Below are 14,423 nucleotides of genomic sequence, written 5' to 3'. Positions count from 1 at the left end.
CTGCAGCCCACCGTGCGTAACCTCCATTTTAAGCTTTCTCTGCGGGGGCTCGGTGCCTCCCACAGCCCGCACCCACGGAGGACAAAACGCGGCTCCCGCACAGCTCTTTATTAAGAGGAATCGGTCGGTGGTGCCGCTTAAACCCGGCTCTGCGGTGCTTATGTTAACGAGGGGCGGCCGCCATTCCCTGCATTAGCCCAAGGCCTCCGCCCGGCTCGCCTCGGCGGAAGGCGGCCCCTCGCGCCTCAGCCTCTGCGGGAGTGCGCGGCCGCTGCGGTCCCTTTAAGACGCGGGGGCGCGCGTCACGTGGCTCTCGCCGGCTGCTGGGCGGCGGTGTAGTCCCTTGACCGGAGTGGCAACGTCGGCCGGCGGGGCTAACGGCGGCGGGCGGGACTACCGCTCCCAGGCGGCCTCGCGGCGGTGGGTGACGTAAACGGCCGCGCCCAGCGGGGTCTCGCGATGCACGCTGGGAGCCGTAGTCCCCCGACCCACGCAAGGCGCGGCGACGGGGCGCGAGAGAACTACGCTTCCCGGCGCGCCCCGCGGGGCGGGTTCCCGTCAGCGCGAGGGGGAGCCCCCCGACGTAAGGGGGGATCACTTTCCCCTTGTGTCCGCCATATTGGACGGTAACTCTGGTCAGCGGCGCTGGGGCCGAGGGAGTCCCCGTTGCCGTGACAGTCGGTGCGCTCCGCTCCTCGGCGCCCGGGGTGCCCCGTGCCCCGGCCCCGCCCGCCCCCTCCGCACCCGGGAGCTCGCCGCGGCCCCGCGCCCCTTCCCCTCCTCCTTCTCCTCCTCCTCCCCCCCGCTCCCTCCTCCCCGCCCGGGTGTCAGGCGCGATGAGTCCGGCCGACGCCAAGCGCGGAGCCAAGCGCCGGAAGAACAAGCGGGGCGGCGGCCTCGGCAGCAGCGGCGGGCCGGGACCCAGCGGCGGAGGCGGCGCCGGAGGCCTGGGCAAGGCCGGGGCCGCGGCGGGAGCGGTCCCTCTGCGGGCTGCGAGCCAGGCGGCGGCCGGCTCCTCGAGCGCGGTGGGCGGCCTGCTGACGGCCCCGGCCGCCGGCAGCGGAGCTCTGGGCGGCGGCGGCGGGGCGGCGGCGGGACACGGCGAGGTGAGGCGAGGCACGGGCCGCCGGGACGTCCGCGCGGCCCCCGGGTGCGATGAGGGTTGTGGGGGGGGGAAGGAGGAAGGGGGGCTCGCCGTGCCATCCGCCCTCTCCTCGCCGCTCTTCGCCGGCCCGGGGGCGGGGGGAGCCGGGTGAGGCCCCTGGGGGCCGTGGGGATGGGAGAGGCCCCGGCCGCTCGGCCTTTGTGGGGGAAGGGCGGCGCGGCGTCCTGCCGAGAGCCCCCGGCTGCGGGGTCCGCGCCTCGGGCCCCACCTTCACGGAGAAGCTGAAGGGACGGGCCTCGGGGGAGCGGAAATCGTGCAGGAGGCGGCAGGGAGCGCGGAGCTGAGCCCTGCTGGCGGTGGGCTGCTCGGTTGGGCGTCGAGCTACCTTGGGGGTCGGACTGGGGCCTCAAAATCGTGTAGATCTGGTCCGTTATTCCGTAGGATGGTGACATTTACTAGGAGCAGTGTAGGGTATAATTGGTTCTTTTTTTTCCTCCCCTCGAGAAATTGCTCGAGGATTAAACCTTTAGAAAGGTGTCCGATGGCTCGAGTAAATAAGAGTAAAGAGTAAATAAGTTGACGTGCCTTTCCCTTATAAAGGTTACCTCAGGTTTTTATGTTGCCCACACAAAGGTTGCATTGAGGTATTATACTGACAAAAGGATTTCCTGCTGACAGCATCTTCAGCCGGCCATGTGTGTCACGCAGCCTGCTCTGCTTCCTCTCTCGCCCTCGTGAACTTGTACACATGGGGGGAAATAGAAGAAATGGCTTTTGTGCTATGGGGTGGTTGAAATGCCACCAAGTAACTAATGCTATTTTTCTTTTTTTTAACTTTCTATGTAATTTTTCCCACCTATTTTGCTGGGTCAATAAGCAATTTGGTAATTGTAGCTGGCCATTTTTTTTTTTTCTTCTTTAAAGCTTGTCTTTTTGTGCCATCATATTTTAGTTACCTGGGTCTTGCAGAGGTTCAGAGGAACCATCTGTGTGTTCTAATCCGATGCTTATTTCAACTGTCATTTCTGTTTGGGACAGTACCACTAATATGACTTCTTCAGAATATCATTATGCATAATGATGAAGACATATGGAAGTTCTTTGTAACTATGCAAATTGTCACTGAACTGTGTTTTGGTAAAACCTCTTGCCAGGAGATGTATCTTATTGTTTGATGTCTTAGAATGCAAGTTCTTCCTGGCACAGGTTCCTGGTTATCACTGGAATAAACATGATAACGGCGAAGGAAAGAAGCAGTGGCGTGATGAGCAGAGCAGCACATGGATGTGATTCAAATGGTGAAGGCTCCACTATCCCTGATGTTTTGATCTCTTTGTGTCTTGTGGTTAAGATACAGTCCAGGACTTTGGTTGGCAGCTAATTGTACTCCATCAGATCTTCTGCTGAAATTTGCCTTAAAAGGCAGCAGCACTTCTAGATTTTCTACTTCATGTTTCTTCTTCATTTTGGAGTAGGTGGTTCTTTATAAGATTTCTGAGTCTTCAGGGGTCTTTGATTGAAGAGTATAAGTTGCACTTCCCAAATTAAATGCAGTATTTCAGCATTAAATTTCTGGAAAAATGAAAAATACTTTTGTCTATTACTTCTACTAATACGTTATTCATTCTCTTCCAAGTACGTACAATGTTACTTTGAAAACACTTGTCACTTTGTCCTAGTTTTTAAGGTTTTTTTTTTTGTTTTGTTTTTTTTTTTTGCTCAGATGTGCACATGATTTCATCAGATGTTTCTGTCTTTTAGTTGTTAGCATGGTAGGAGTGATCCTGAAGGCTGGTGGACAGATGAGGAATTAAGAAATTTGTTAAATAAGCCATTTAGTTAAGCTAGAATAAACCTTTGGCAAAGATCATTTTTGATCAAACACTAAACGTTAAAATTGGTTCATAATGGGAATAGGTAAATCCCTGTGCTCAGTTTCCAAAGGGTAAATGCCTGTGCTTAGAGATGCACCTTTAAAGTTGGCATTACCTTCTCCATACTTGTTGCAGTGGCTTTTTCCTTGGTGTTTCCAATACCTCTCCAATGGTGCTGAGGCACAGGAGTTGCCAATATTTAACAGTTAAATGATGGTTTTGTTTCAGACATGAAATCTCAAATCGCCATTAACTTGTTACTTACTTGTAAATGTGATATCCTTAATAGTTAATAATTTGCTAATTAAGGGCACGTGGTCAAAACAAGAGCGCGTTCTGTGAACAAAGGACTAGCATATGTTGCTTCTGGATGAAGTTAAGAAAGAAATCTGTGTATTTTAGATGACTGATCACTTCTAAATTAGGTGCAATGTTTGTTTTGGCTGGATGGAAAGTAAGCAACCCTCTAATAGCTGTGAAGTAGTAACCAGACTTGCTTTACTTGCATCTTACACAGCACATTGTAAGGTTCCTGTTAGTGGGCAAGAAAACCAGCAGCCAGTTCTCTGCTGGACCCGTGTATTTGGAAATATAAACAAATATATGTATATGTATATGTATGTATATAACATGAAAACAGAAAACATGAAAAAAGAAAAAAGGAAAGGAGATTTTCATATTTTCTGCAATGTTTTTTAGTCGTTTGTGTGCTTTTCTGTTCCATCTTCCCTGAGCTTAGGGCATCTGTTCTGGGTATTGTAGGCACATTCTTCTATTGAAGTTGCATTAAATGTTTCTCCCAAAAGTTATCTAAAATGTGGAATGAAAGAAGAGGTTTAAGAAGTGATCCAGTATGTGTTCTATGTCCCTCTCTATCCATAATTGTTTAGAATTAAGTATACATTAAGTATCTTTTATAAAATGGCTTTATATGACGTTGAAACTGGAGGTGTGTATTCCAGAATTGACATTCTAGCTGAGGCTGTTGTAGCTAAGTAATATATTTCAACTGAGCCTCTTATACATCATCTTTGGAGTATTATTTTTAAGAGCGGAGGCCTAATTGTGTGTTAGAGTATGTGCTAAGTCTTGCTCTGAGCTTCAGGTGGGCGACACCTAATGGAACCTAACTGGAAGCTACCTTGCCCCGTGCTTAAGAGCGTTAGAATTCACTCTTTACAGCACTAGCAAATGTTTTAGAATGATAGTGACATGAAAGATGCTATTGCAGTGTTTCAGTCTAAGGGAGTAGCTTCGTATTGGGAACCTGTAGCTGTGTCTAATGAAACTGGAACTGGAAACCAAGTTACTTATTCTGGTGTGGTGCTACTGCAAAGCTTCCCTAAGAGTTGTGTTTCTTCTTGCAGAACTGATCACAGCAGCGTTAGGAAGAGTCAAGTGTCCTATCAATGATGGTCGTTTGTAATCAGAAGATGAAGTATTTTGAAATTTCATTTATGTATTTAAAGAAACGGGCTATCCTGTCTGTTTTGAACTGTTTTAAATTCAGTAATACGTTGCATTAGGTCTTCTTAATTTCTTCCTTTATGTTTTTGGACGTTGGTTGGATTATTCATGCTGTAAGGAGCACTGGGCTGTCTTAATCAACAACTGCACAACCTGAAGTACTGCTGTGGGCAGGTGGGCTGTACTCAATGTGCTGAGGCACGTGGGGGTGAAGGGCTGCTGTCCATGGCTGCCCTGCTGTGATGGGATCTGCTGCAGCCCTGGCTGTCTTGTATTCAGCTGAATAATTCAGAAGCCATTTTACCATTTTCTTGTTTCCTTTTCTCAAAGTTTATATTGTTTATATCTGTCAAGTGTAGCAATGATTAAATCTTGCATTTGAGAGCGGTCATAATTTTCATAACATATTTTGCTGGACTTTTCTTGTCTTGTTTCTTGAACAGATATGCTATTCATAGCGGACTGTACGTTGCCGCTCTTAGAGCAGGTTTGCTCATCAGCTTTGTAGTTCAGTGCTCCAGTTGATTGCATTTTACAGGTATCTGTGCTTGATTTGTTGCTTGAGGTTTTCCCTTTTCTCTCTTTCCCCCTCAGTGATTCAAACATTCAAAAGAAAAGGTATATAAAAGTGAGCTTTGTCAAGAGCTCAGAAGTTGATTGAATAGCCAGCTTTTGTACTTCTATGTAGCCCTGAAAAAGGCAAATGTATTTTGATCAATTTTTATTAAGGTTCAGGTAAATTAGATAGTTCTAATAAGTAGTGTTGTAACTTCAGGTTAAGGAAGCAGATATTTTTATAAACTCAAAATACTTATTTTATGAAAAAGAGTCTTTGGACAGTCCAGGAGCACATTTATTCCTCTAAATGCAATTCAGTCTTTCTTTTCCTTTAGTTTAAATGGAGGTGCAATCTCTGCCTTGAAGAGCCTATGCTCTGCTTGCTCCTTAATAAAAGGAGATACAAAATAGCAGATGAAACTATTAGGATTGGTTTTAGGTGGTATGGTTGAGTTAACTTGCTAATTTAGAAGGGGACTCTATTGCGACTAAAAGTTTGAAGTGTTCTAGTTAGATTCATTTAAAACAAGCTTAATGGTTGCATAACATTCACATTAATAGCTCTTTCTTAGCGTCTTCTCATGATCAGTCGAGGCATTTTTCTGCTAATAGATGTGAGGCCACAGGCATGCCTATTAGCTGGTGGTTCAGATCGTGTAATGCCGCTCCTGGGAAGCGTGTGCCTGCGTGTGCTCGTGACCTTGACGTATTTCCAATCCCCGATGGCTCCATTTCTCCCCCACCTCCTGCACCTGCTGTATCATGGTCAATTGATAACGAGAGTAATTGGTTGTGAGCTGTGAAATGAAACGTGGGGAAAGTGTGTCCAAAAAAATTGCATCTGGGCAGTGGTGCCTAATCAGTACTAGAGGAGTGTCCTACTATGGCTTTGTTATGAAGGCAGTGGATTTGTCTTTATTGCTACATTGGTTACAAAGTGGTTGAGAGATTAAAAAGATAGCTTTGACTGTTTTAAAAAAAAAAAACAAACAAGTAACTCCATTCCCCTCTCAACTTTTGCTTCCTGACTGTAAATGAAACCCTGTTGATTTAGGTCAGAGTTTGATTAGCATGAGAAGTTCCTCTTGAAATGGGTGCATATTGGTGACAATATCCAGCGTTCAGTTCAGTCTTGCCTTTTTTAATTGATCCAAAATAGTACCTGAAGTTTCATTTTTTTGTATTTAATCTTGTATTTTTTTTTGTTACTGCGTTTATCCGTAGTGGCATCCCACCATGAGGGGAGTCCTCAGATCCCTTCTTGTTTCCAGTTCCTGTATGGAAGGGATTCTTCTTCTTCTCTGGCATTGTTGAGTGCGTGTGGAATTTCACTTTGGTGCCACTTGGTGCCTAAATGGGTAATGTTTACTCCCTGGTGTGTATTGAGCAAGGGTGGTCCTTAAGAAATACAGATTTGCAGCAGTTGTGTTGTTAAGAAGTTATTAGGAGAAATAACTGGAAGTCATCTTGCATTGCTTAGGATATACAGGGCTTCTTGTGTGTGCCAGGCAGGGTTCTGGTATATGGATCCTGGTAATCAGAGAAGATGTTGTATTTGTTGGGGCTTCTTCAGTGTAGGGAAAAGAGGCCGCTTGTCATCTCTTACTTGAGTTATGAAAACTGTTCCTACACTTTCCTTTCTTGTGGTGATTTTTTATTTTAGTGGTGACCAAGGTAGCTTTGAACAGCTCTGTTCTGAGGAGGAACAGTCTATATGTGAAAGCTTCATAGGGTATTTAAAATAAGGAAATATTTGAGTTAAATGGATAGATGAATGCTGCAGTCCAATTCCTTGTCTCTGTTAATAACTTAATCTACAAATTTCTCATGCTGTAAATGAAGAGTACAGCTGGGAGATGACATTTATAATGCTGCCCTTAATGTTATTATGGGAACTGCCAAAATTGAGGCTTGTCAGGGGATGCAATAAAATAAATACACCATTATTTTTTTGACATGAGAGTTATTTAATTTTATATTGTTAAGATTCAAGGCAGCCTATGACATTATTGACCTTCACCTCATAGCCGTGTGAGCAAATAAACCAGAAATAGTATGAAAGCTATGTCTGAGCAGCATAGTAATTCTCCTGAAGTATATTTTCTCAGGGCAAATAATTTGGTATAGAATGTACAACTGCTCTAGTGGTGCAGAGCTTAGTCTGAGCACCACCTTAGAAAGGGGAACAAATCACTGGGGTTGCTTGTGAGCTGTTTGAGGCTCTGGAACTGGAGCTGTTTGTGTTTGGTGATGGTGCTGGAGAGAGACGTCCTTGGAGTGTGAGCTTTAGCCGTGTTCTTATTATAATCAACTTAATTTCTTTTGTACAAGCTATGTAACTTAGGGAAAGTGTAGTTCTCTCCATTCCAATAATAAGAGGGGACACTTGCATACCCGAGAGAGAGGCGCTTCAGAATTGTGCTGTGGAAGAACCATCTCTCTCCACTCTTTGTTATAGAAAGCCCTAAGGGAATTTGGTACAAGCTGGGTGCCCGGAGTTGGAGAGGGTGAAAATCTCTGTAGGAGCCTGTATTTATCCTTTGTCTCTTCAGTTATGGCTTTCTCATTAAAAATAAAATAGAATTGGAGCTCAGAAGGGTTGAGATCTCGCTCTCATCTTAACCTTGGTTGTTTTTTAAAACTGAAAAAAAAAACCACCACAAAAAAAACAACCTTTGTTCACTTTTAAGAAGTAAGAAAGGAGTTCACTGGTCTGTGAGCTGTGAACAGATGGAGGATGTGATCAGCTGTTGGGGCAGTGTTTGCTGCTCTAAATAGCTCTTGCTTGTCTTCTCCAGGGAAAAGGTACCAGGCTGGGTAGGTGTGTCCAGTTGGCAGCCCAGGGGACTTTGCTGTTCTAGATCTAAATCTTGAGATACACATCTTTATTCTTCTAGATGCTAATTGTGCCTATGCTATCCAAAGTGTTGGTTAAATGATGCCTTGCAGCACAATGTCAGTTATGGCAGTGTTTACCCGTAAGTCAGTTGTTGCTCATTTTGGAAATTAGAGCTTCTCTGCTTAAAAATTAAAGCAGAATCAAACAGTGTAGAGACAGTGATTGGTTTATTTCCCAGATCTGTGCATATGCTGAAAAGGTAAGTTTTCTAAATACTGTGTATGAAATCGTGCAACTCTGCTGATTGGTATTGGTTTACTAAACACTAGTTGCTACATTCCCCATAGTGAATAAATACAGTAGTCATCCTGTGAGTCTGTAAAGCCCTGTAAAGGGCTCCACGGACCCATATCAATGTATAGCTTCTTAATTAGGAATGTAAACACTACCAGCTTAAGTCTGCACTAGGGCTTTTAGCACTTAGACTTCTATGGACAGCAGTGAAATAATTGAGAGATGTTTTTGTTTTCTTTTTCCTCCACCCCCTAAGGTCTGTTAACTCACCTTCTTTGGAAATCTGCACAGTAGAGGTAACCATTGTAATTATTCCCCAAGCAGAGTATTGGAGATTAAAGGATCGAGTAGTAGGCATGTTCCTCTGTGGAAGCTTTAGGATGCTGATAGTGGTGGGAATCCCATTTAGTTAATAATACTCAGCTCTCGGGGACAAGAACAGATGTGGCACATTGTGTTAGGACCATCCATTTGGTGAGGTGGCTTTTGTATAAAATTGGCCACTTGAGGTAAGAAATGATCTGGGTTCGTGGTACTAATCTGTCTCTCAGGTGGACTTGGCACAGGTTTGCAATAACATGGCTGTCTAGCTGGTGTGGAATAGCCCTAAATGATCTTCTTGTACTGCCATTACCACCACTAACAACTGTTTAGGAGTTGTGAACCTGGGTACATATCAAAGAGACCAAGTTCTGACCAAGACCCAGAAACAGCATCTTGATGCAATTTGTATATAGCAGAATATTCCCATCTCACGGATTGGGGTTGGGTTTTGTTGGCGTCCTGCTTATCCCCAGCTGTCAGAAGAAATGGGTGGCAATTACAGGTCTGGTAAGTTAAGGGAAGTAAAAGTCTGTTTTGTGGTTAGTGAATGAGGAAGGAAAGAATAAGACCAAAATGGTATTTCTTTTTCTCCTGTGTGCAGTGGGAGAAGAGTTCATTTGGATGAGGAGAAAGAACTGTAAAAGAGCAAACATTATTGATGTTACATGAAAAGAAGCTTAGCCTTTTGAGATACGTGAATGAGTCGAGGAAGGAAGGAAGGACTCTCAAACATCAGCTGGGCACGACTTTATGTAACCTGCATCTATTGAACTTGACTAATAAGGTTTTTTTTAAAACCTTATTATCTTTATCCCTAATGACAAACACTCAAAGCCTACGAAGGACATGACCAAAACTTAATTATATTGGCATTGTAAAGTGACACAAAGAAGGCAGCCCGTTGTATCCCAGCTATGGAGGAAGACCATTAATGCAAGCCGCGAGTCTTCAAAATATGCTTTTCTTTTTTAATTAAAAGATACCTTGTTTGTAGCAGTGGAATTTGGAGAGTGCATTCAAAGTAACGTACGTGTAATGTTTTGCAGAGTGCTGTGAGGCTTTACCTTGACTCCTGTTCTGCGTGAAGCTTTGTACTGTCAGGCTGTCAGCGGCAGCTCCTCACAAACAAAAGCAGCAGCTTTAAGCAGAGGTGCCAGACTTGAATGCACGCTGCCACCCGCTTCTTGTCTTTGATGCTTCTTTCAAAGAGAAGCAGTGCACACAGCTGCGTGTTGGTGCCGTTGGTGTTGGTGTGCTGACTGTGGTCATTGCAAACTTTTTGTTTTCTTCTATATTTTGGGACTGAAGTAGTTTTGCTTTTCAACTACGATTTTTCTTCCTGCTTACAGGAATGGTAGCAGTAGCTCCCAGGGCAGAACTCTTTAAGGCTGCGAAGGTGGTGCTACAACTGAGTCGTACACAAATATTCTTTAGCTATTTCTTAGTATTATGTGGTAGCTGTTTATTTTTCTTTTTATTTCTTTTTCTCCCATGGCCTAGTTGCAGCAAACTAAATTTTAGAAATACTTGGAATTAATGGAGTTACCATAGCGAACTTTGGTTTGGATGTGACTTATAAAAAGTTAGGGAACCTCTTTCAAGTTCTGTAACCTTATAGTTGGCTGCTTCACACTTGTTGTAGGGAGTGTTCCACAAAGTATGCATTTGGATAACCCTAACGTTGATGTGAGCCCACAGGCTTTCATGGACAGATGCATGAGTGAGAGTGCGTGCATGTAGGTATCTCAGCTCTTTAAATATGGCATTCTTGAACATGGATTGATGATGCCGCTCTCAGTGTGTAGTTGTGCTTGTTGCATGGAAATGTCTCTGCATTAGGAGAACATGTATGTATGTGAGTGTGAAGGCTGCTCATAGTCCTACGTAAATGTTGAAGATATTTTCTTTTAACACTGAGTTGCATAGTGAAGCCAGTCATTTAGGAGCACAAATTTGCCTGAAAAAGCAGATCAGAGCTGCAGTACAATTTTGCCAGCCTTTAGTGTTTAATTGGTGTGGAGTTAATGACCAAAAGATTTCTTAATTGCAGTAATGCTTCCAGGCTGCTTATCTTCAATAAGCCGCTACCACAACAGATGGCAGGTTAGTGGTTTAGCTGAGGTTGACTGGAAGTTTTTCACCACTTGATTGGCCATAACTTATGTGTGTGACTATAGAAAGTATGTAGTTGAGAACAGAATCTTCATTGGAATAGATATCAGATGAATTTTGTGGTTTTTTTTTTTTTTTTTTTTTTGTCACAGCAAAAGATGGAAAGCTTCTGTACTGTCAGAAGGAGCTTCATCTGTGTGATCATCTGTATTTCATCTTTGCTTCTTTTTCCTGGCTATTCCCATGATTCTTCTCCACTGACTGTGTTTCTGTGCTCCTTGTTACAGGCTCTGTGGGGAATTGCCCCGGTGTGTGCTGTGATTTGAGGCAGCTCAGGGCAGTGGGCTGGGGCTGATGGGGCTTTCTGTGAGTGCTGTGCTGGCTGAGAGGCTGAAATGAGGAGGAGAGGACAAACTAAAACTTTCATGATGTATAGGTACACATTACTTCAAACAAACAAAATGACAACAACCTACGTTTTCAATGTAAAAAGGTAATTTATTTCTGTCCTGGAAGCTACCGTACTTGTACACTTCTCTCTCCTAGCTTGAATTTTGAAAACTTAAGTAGGAGAGGCAGGAACTTTGTACTGAGGAACACTGCATTGTAATGAAGTTAAATATTAATTACTATCTAATGTTTTAGGAAGGGCTGTTGCTGGCCACCCAACATACTGACTGGTTTTGAGAGTTATGGATGAAATCATGGCCTTAATGATGCATATTTTGAATACTATGTCTATTGCATTTATTTAAACCTGACTGGCACATGTTTTATAATGAAAATGAAGGGGAATAATCTTTTGTAGATGTTTCAAATTATTCTGGGCCTATATTTCCATTCAATTTATTTTAATTTTACACCATTACTTATAACTGTTCCATGTCCACACTTTACATTTTGAACTTCATGGTAGCTAAATAGGCAGCCTTGCTGCTGGTCCGGAGTAGCTGCTTACTCTGAAAATGCTTTGCTACAATCTTACCCAAATACTTGTCTTCAGTCTCACTCGGTAATAAAGATACTGTTGCTGAATAGTTGGGAGGTGCGTGGTTGGTGGGTGTGGGTCTTGGAGGCTTTCTTGTGAAGGAGCCCTTTAGAATTTGATGTTTTGTTCTTGCGAGGTATTTGTATATTGTGACAGAATTCCCTTCAAGTTCCTTTTTCATAATCCAAGCTTATTAGATTCTCAGTAACTCTCAGTGGGAGCTCAGGCTGCTGGATAGGCTTTTGGTTCCTTCTGCACTTCAAAAATTATCTTCCTGTTTCATACCAGGCCTGAATGTAGCGTTCTAGAATCTACCTGTGCTGTAAGATCTTAATTTTGAGTTTCATTCTCTCTTATCTCATTCATTTCTCCGTCTCCTGGCCAATGGAGGCAGCACTGGTTACACTTGTCAGCTGTTTGCCTATCTGTTCTCATAATGACCTTATTGATGGAGATGCCGGAACCTCACCCACCACGCAGCTTATTTTTGTCCTGAAATGCTTTACTGTTAGTTTTCTGTTGTATGATCTGACTCTCCCTTGCTGCAATTCAACTACTTCATTGCTTGTTCTGTTTGAGAACTGAACTGTTCCTCCCTGCACTAAGCTGGGTGTCCCTGCTTCCTTCAAACCTCCCTGACAGGTAATATTGCTTGGATGTCATATTTGTTCTCTTGCAGTGTTTCTCCATGCTGTTCTTGTCTGCCATGAAGAACTGTGCTCAGGATGAGTTGCAGTTCTCCATCTAAGACTTTCTGGAGCAGTATTAGGTGGAAGGATTATGTCGTGTGTCACATAAGCTATTTGTCCCATTGTAGCATTAGCCTTTTTCCAAGTCTGACCTTGCTGACTCTCATGCATATATCATTTAGAAATTCACAGCAGTTCTATCCAGGTCTTGATTTTTGTGTGTTAAACAGTTTCCTGAGTAAGGCTGTCAAAAACTTGATTAATCAAGTCAGTCATGACGCTTTTTTTTTCCCCCTTGTTAAGTCTATAATGGAAAAAAAGATGTACTGATTTGACAGTGCTTGCTTTTGACAAAACCAGAGTGGTGCTCCTCTTCTCAATATCATCAAAGTGTTTAACAGTAATAGGTTCAGTATACTTCCCTGACTTTTCTGGGAACTGAAGCAAGCAGAGTTGTTCCCCAGGTATTTGTTCTTCTTATTCCTTCTTTTTATTTATTTAGTTAGTTAGGTGGCTTGTTCCTTTTAAAGAAAGGGTCTATGCTCACCTTAATCTAAACTTCTGGTATCTTGGGCATCCTCTGAGTTTTTGAAGATGGTGTTATTGATTTCAAGATGACTTGGGGGGCTTCTTGAGCAACTCGGTTGAATGTGATCAAATAAAGCCAACTTGAGGAAGAAAAAAACAAAAACAAAAAAGCCGCATGATATGGCTGTTCCCATAAGCTGACTCTGAGTGGATATTTTTCCTCATTTGTTGGTACTGATGGTGTGAGTCATGCACTCACTACAGTCCTCCTTCTGTAGTGAGGACCTACTCTTCTTAAATATGTTTTTTCCTCTTCAGTAATGGACAGATTCTTTCTCATTATTACTAATGTACTCAGCGTAGCAGCCTTAAACTGAGAATTATTTCATTTTGTGCCTTCAGCCTTTTTGATTTGTCCCCTCCATCCTCTTGCTCTTGGTATGCATGTTATTCATTTTCTCTGTGCTTTTTCTGAATCATTATTCTCTTGCTCTGTTTTCTGTTCTCTCGTTGTGCTTGGTTGTCTTGGCTTTGTATCTTTTATGCCATTTGAGACTTAGCTCTTCTCTGCCTTAGACATAACTTCTCTGAGTTCTTATTTAATGATATTAAATCTGTCTGAGTTTCTCTTGCTGTTCTTTTTTCCTTTCCTCTTCAATAACCATTGCCTTTATTGTTGCTTCTAATGAAACTGTCTCTCAGTGTTTACTGTCAACCACTTCTTTCTTGCTATCTGCAGCTAAAGGGAGACTCTCTGGTTGCTGTATATGTTTTAAAACAAAAAGTCAGCAAGTTCTTCAACTTCTGGTGGAATTCTGTGTTCTGTTTCCAGCAGGTGCTTAAGTTCTTACTTCCTTGTGAGAAGAGGTCCTGTGCTTTTCTTCACTCTGCCTTGTGCTCAGGAGAGGTATCATCCACTCATGCACTGTTTGGGATGGTGTGTAGTAAGCTCACAGCTTGGTAGTGCTCATGTGCTTTGTGATATTTATATTCTTTAGTTACAAGGCTTAGCATACCTGGGCTTTTGGAAATAGTTTGGTATTTGTTTCTTCTGTGAACTGATTGTATCCTCTTTCTGTTAGCCTTGCAGCTGGGAATAGACTTTGAGGCAGTAGATCATAGCCCTGACCATGTGCGAAGAATTGTCTCCTTTTCTCATCACACAGTAGTGTGCACATTGGTAACACTTGTGGGTTGGTTGCTTGTTTCACATTAACTTGGTGTGAATAATTACATTCTCTTACTTCTTTTGTCTTTTGTTGGGTTTCCATTGCTTATCTTGAAACATTTGTGTTTTGCTTGTGTAAAGAAGAAACTTCTTTACTGAAGTTAGCAAACAAGACAGGCTTCTTTTGTCTTAATTCCTTGAAATCTTTCTCATTCTTGCTTTTCAGCCTGCGAAGCCTCATCGTAGGATCAGAGTAAGCAGTTTCTTTCTGATACCATATCCACACATGGGATTGGGGTTATCTGCATGATTAATTAGTTCACATCTGAGTTGTGATATGAAGGGCTGGTTGGGAACTTTCAACTTCAGCCTCTGCTTTCAGATGTGTAACTGCTTCTTACCTGTTCCCGATCTGTGTTAGCAGTGTGACCAGTACCTGCATGAACAAGCAATCAAGAGCAGTAGCTGATGTGATGG

At 43.3% G+C, this 14,423-nt stretch overlaps 1 protein-coding gene across 2 annotated transcripts in view; it reads left to right on the top strand.

Annotated features, from left to right (window-relative positions):
• The first annotated feature begins 580 nt into the window (after positions 1-580).
• Positions 581-14,423, top strand: part of FAM193A (family with sequence similarity 193 member A) — a 72,982-nt gene continuing 59,139 nt past the window's right edge. Inside the window, exon 1 of one of the 2 annotated variants that reach the window (XM_085223588.1) lies at positions 581-1,106. In XM_085223588.1, the coding sequence (XP_085079714.1) occupies positions 837-1,106 (270 nt within the window). In that variant the 5' untranslated portion in view covers positions 581-836. The remainder of the gene's footprint in view (positions 1,107-14,423) is intronic. The other variant, XM_085223587.1, reaches the window with a different exon arrangement.

The sequence above is a fragment of the Meleagris gallopavo genome, chromosome 4 (genome assembly GCF_905368555.1).
Source record: "Meleagris gallopavo chromosome 4, MGAL_WU_HG_1.1, whole genome shotgun sequence".
NCBI lineage: Eukaryota > Metazoa > Chordata > Aves > Galliformes > Phasianidae > Meleagris > Meleagris gallopavo.
Note: the sequence above shows the minus strand (reverse complement) of the source record. Positions and strands in the feature narration are given on the sequence as shown.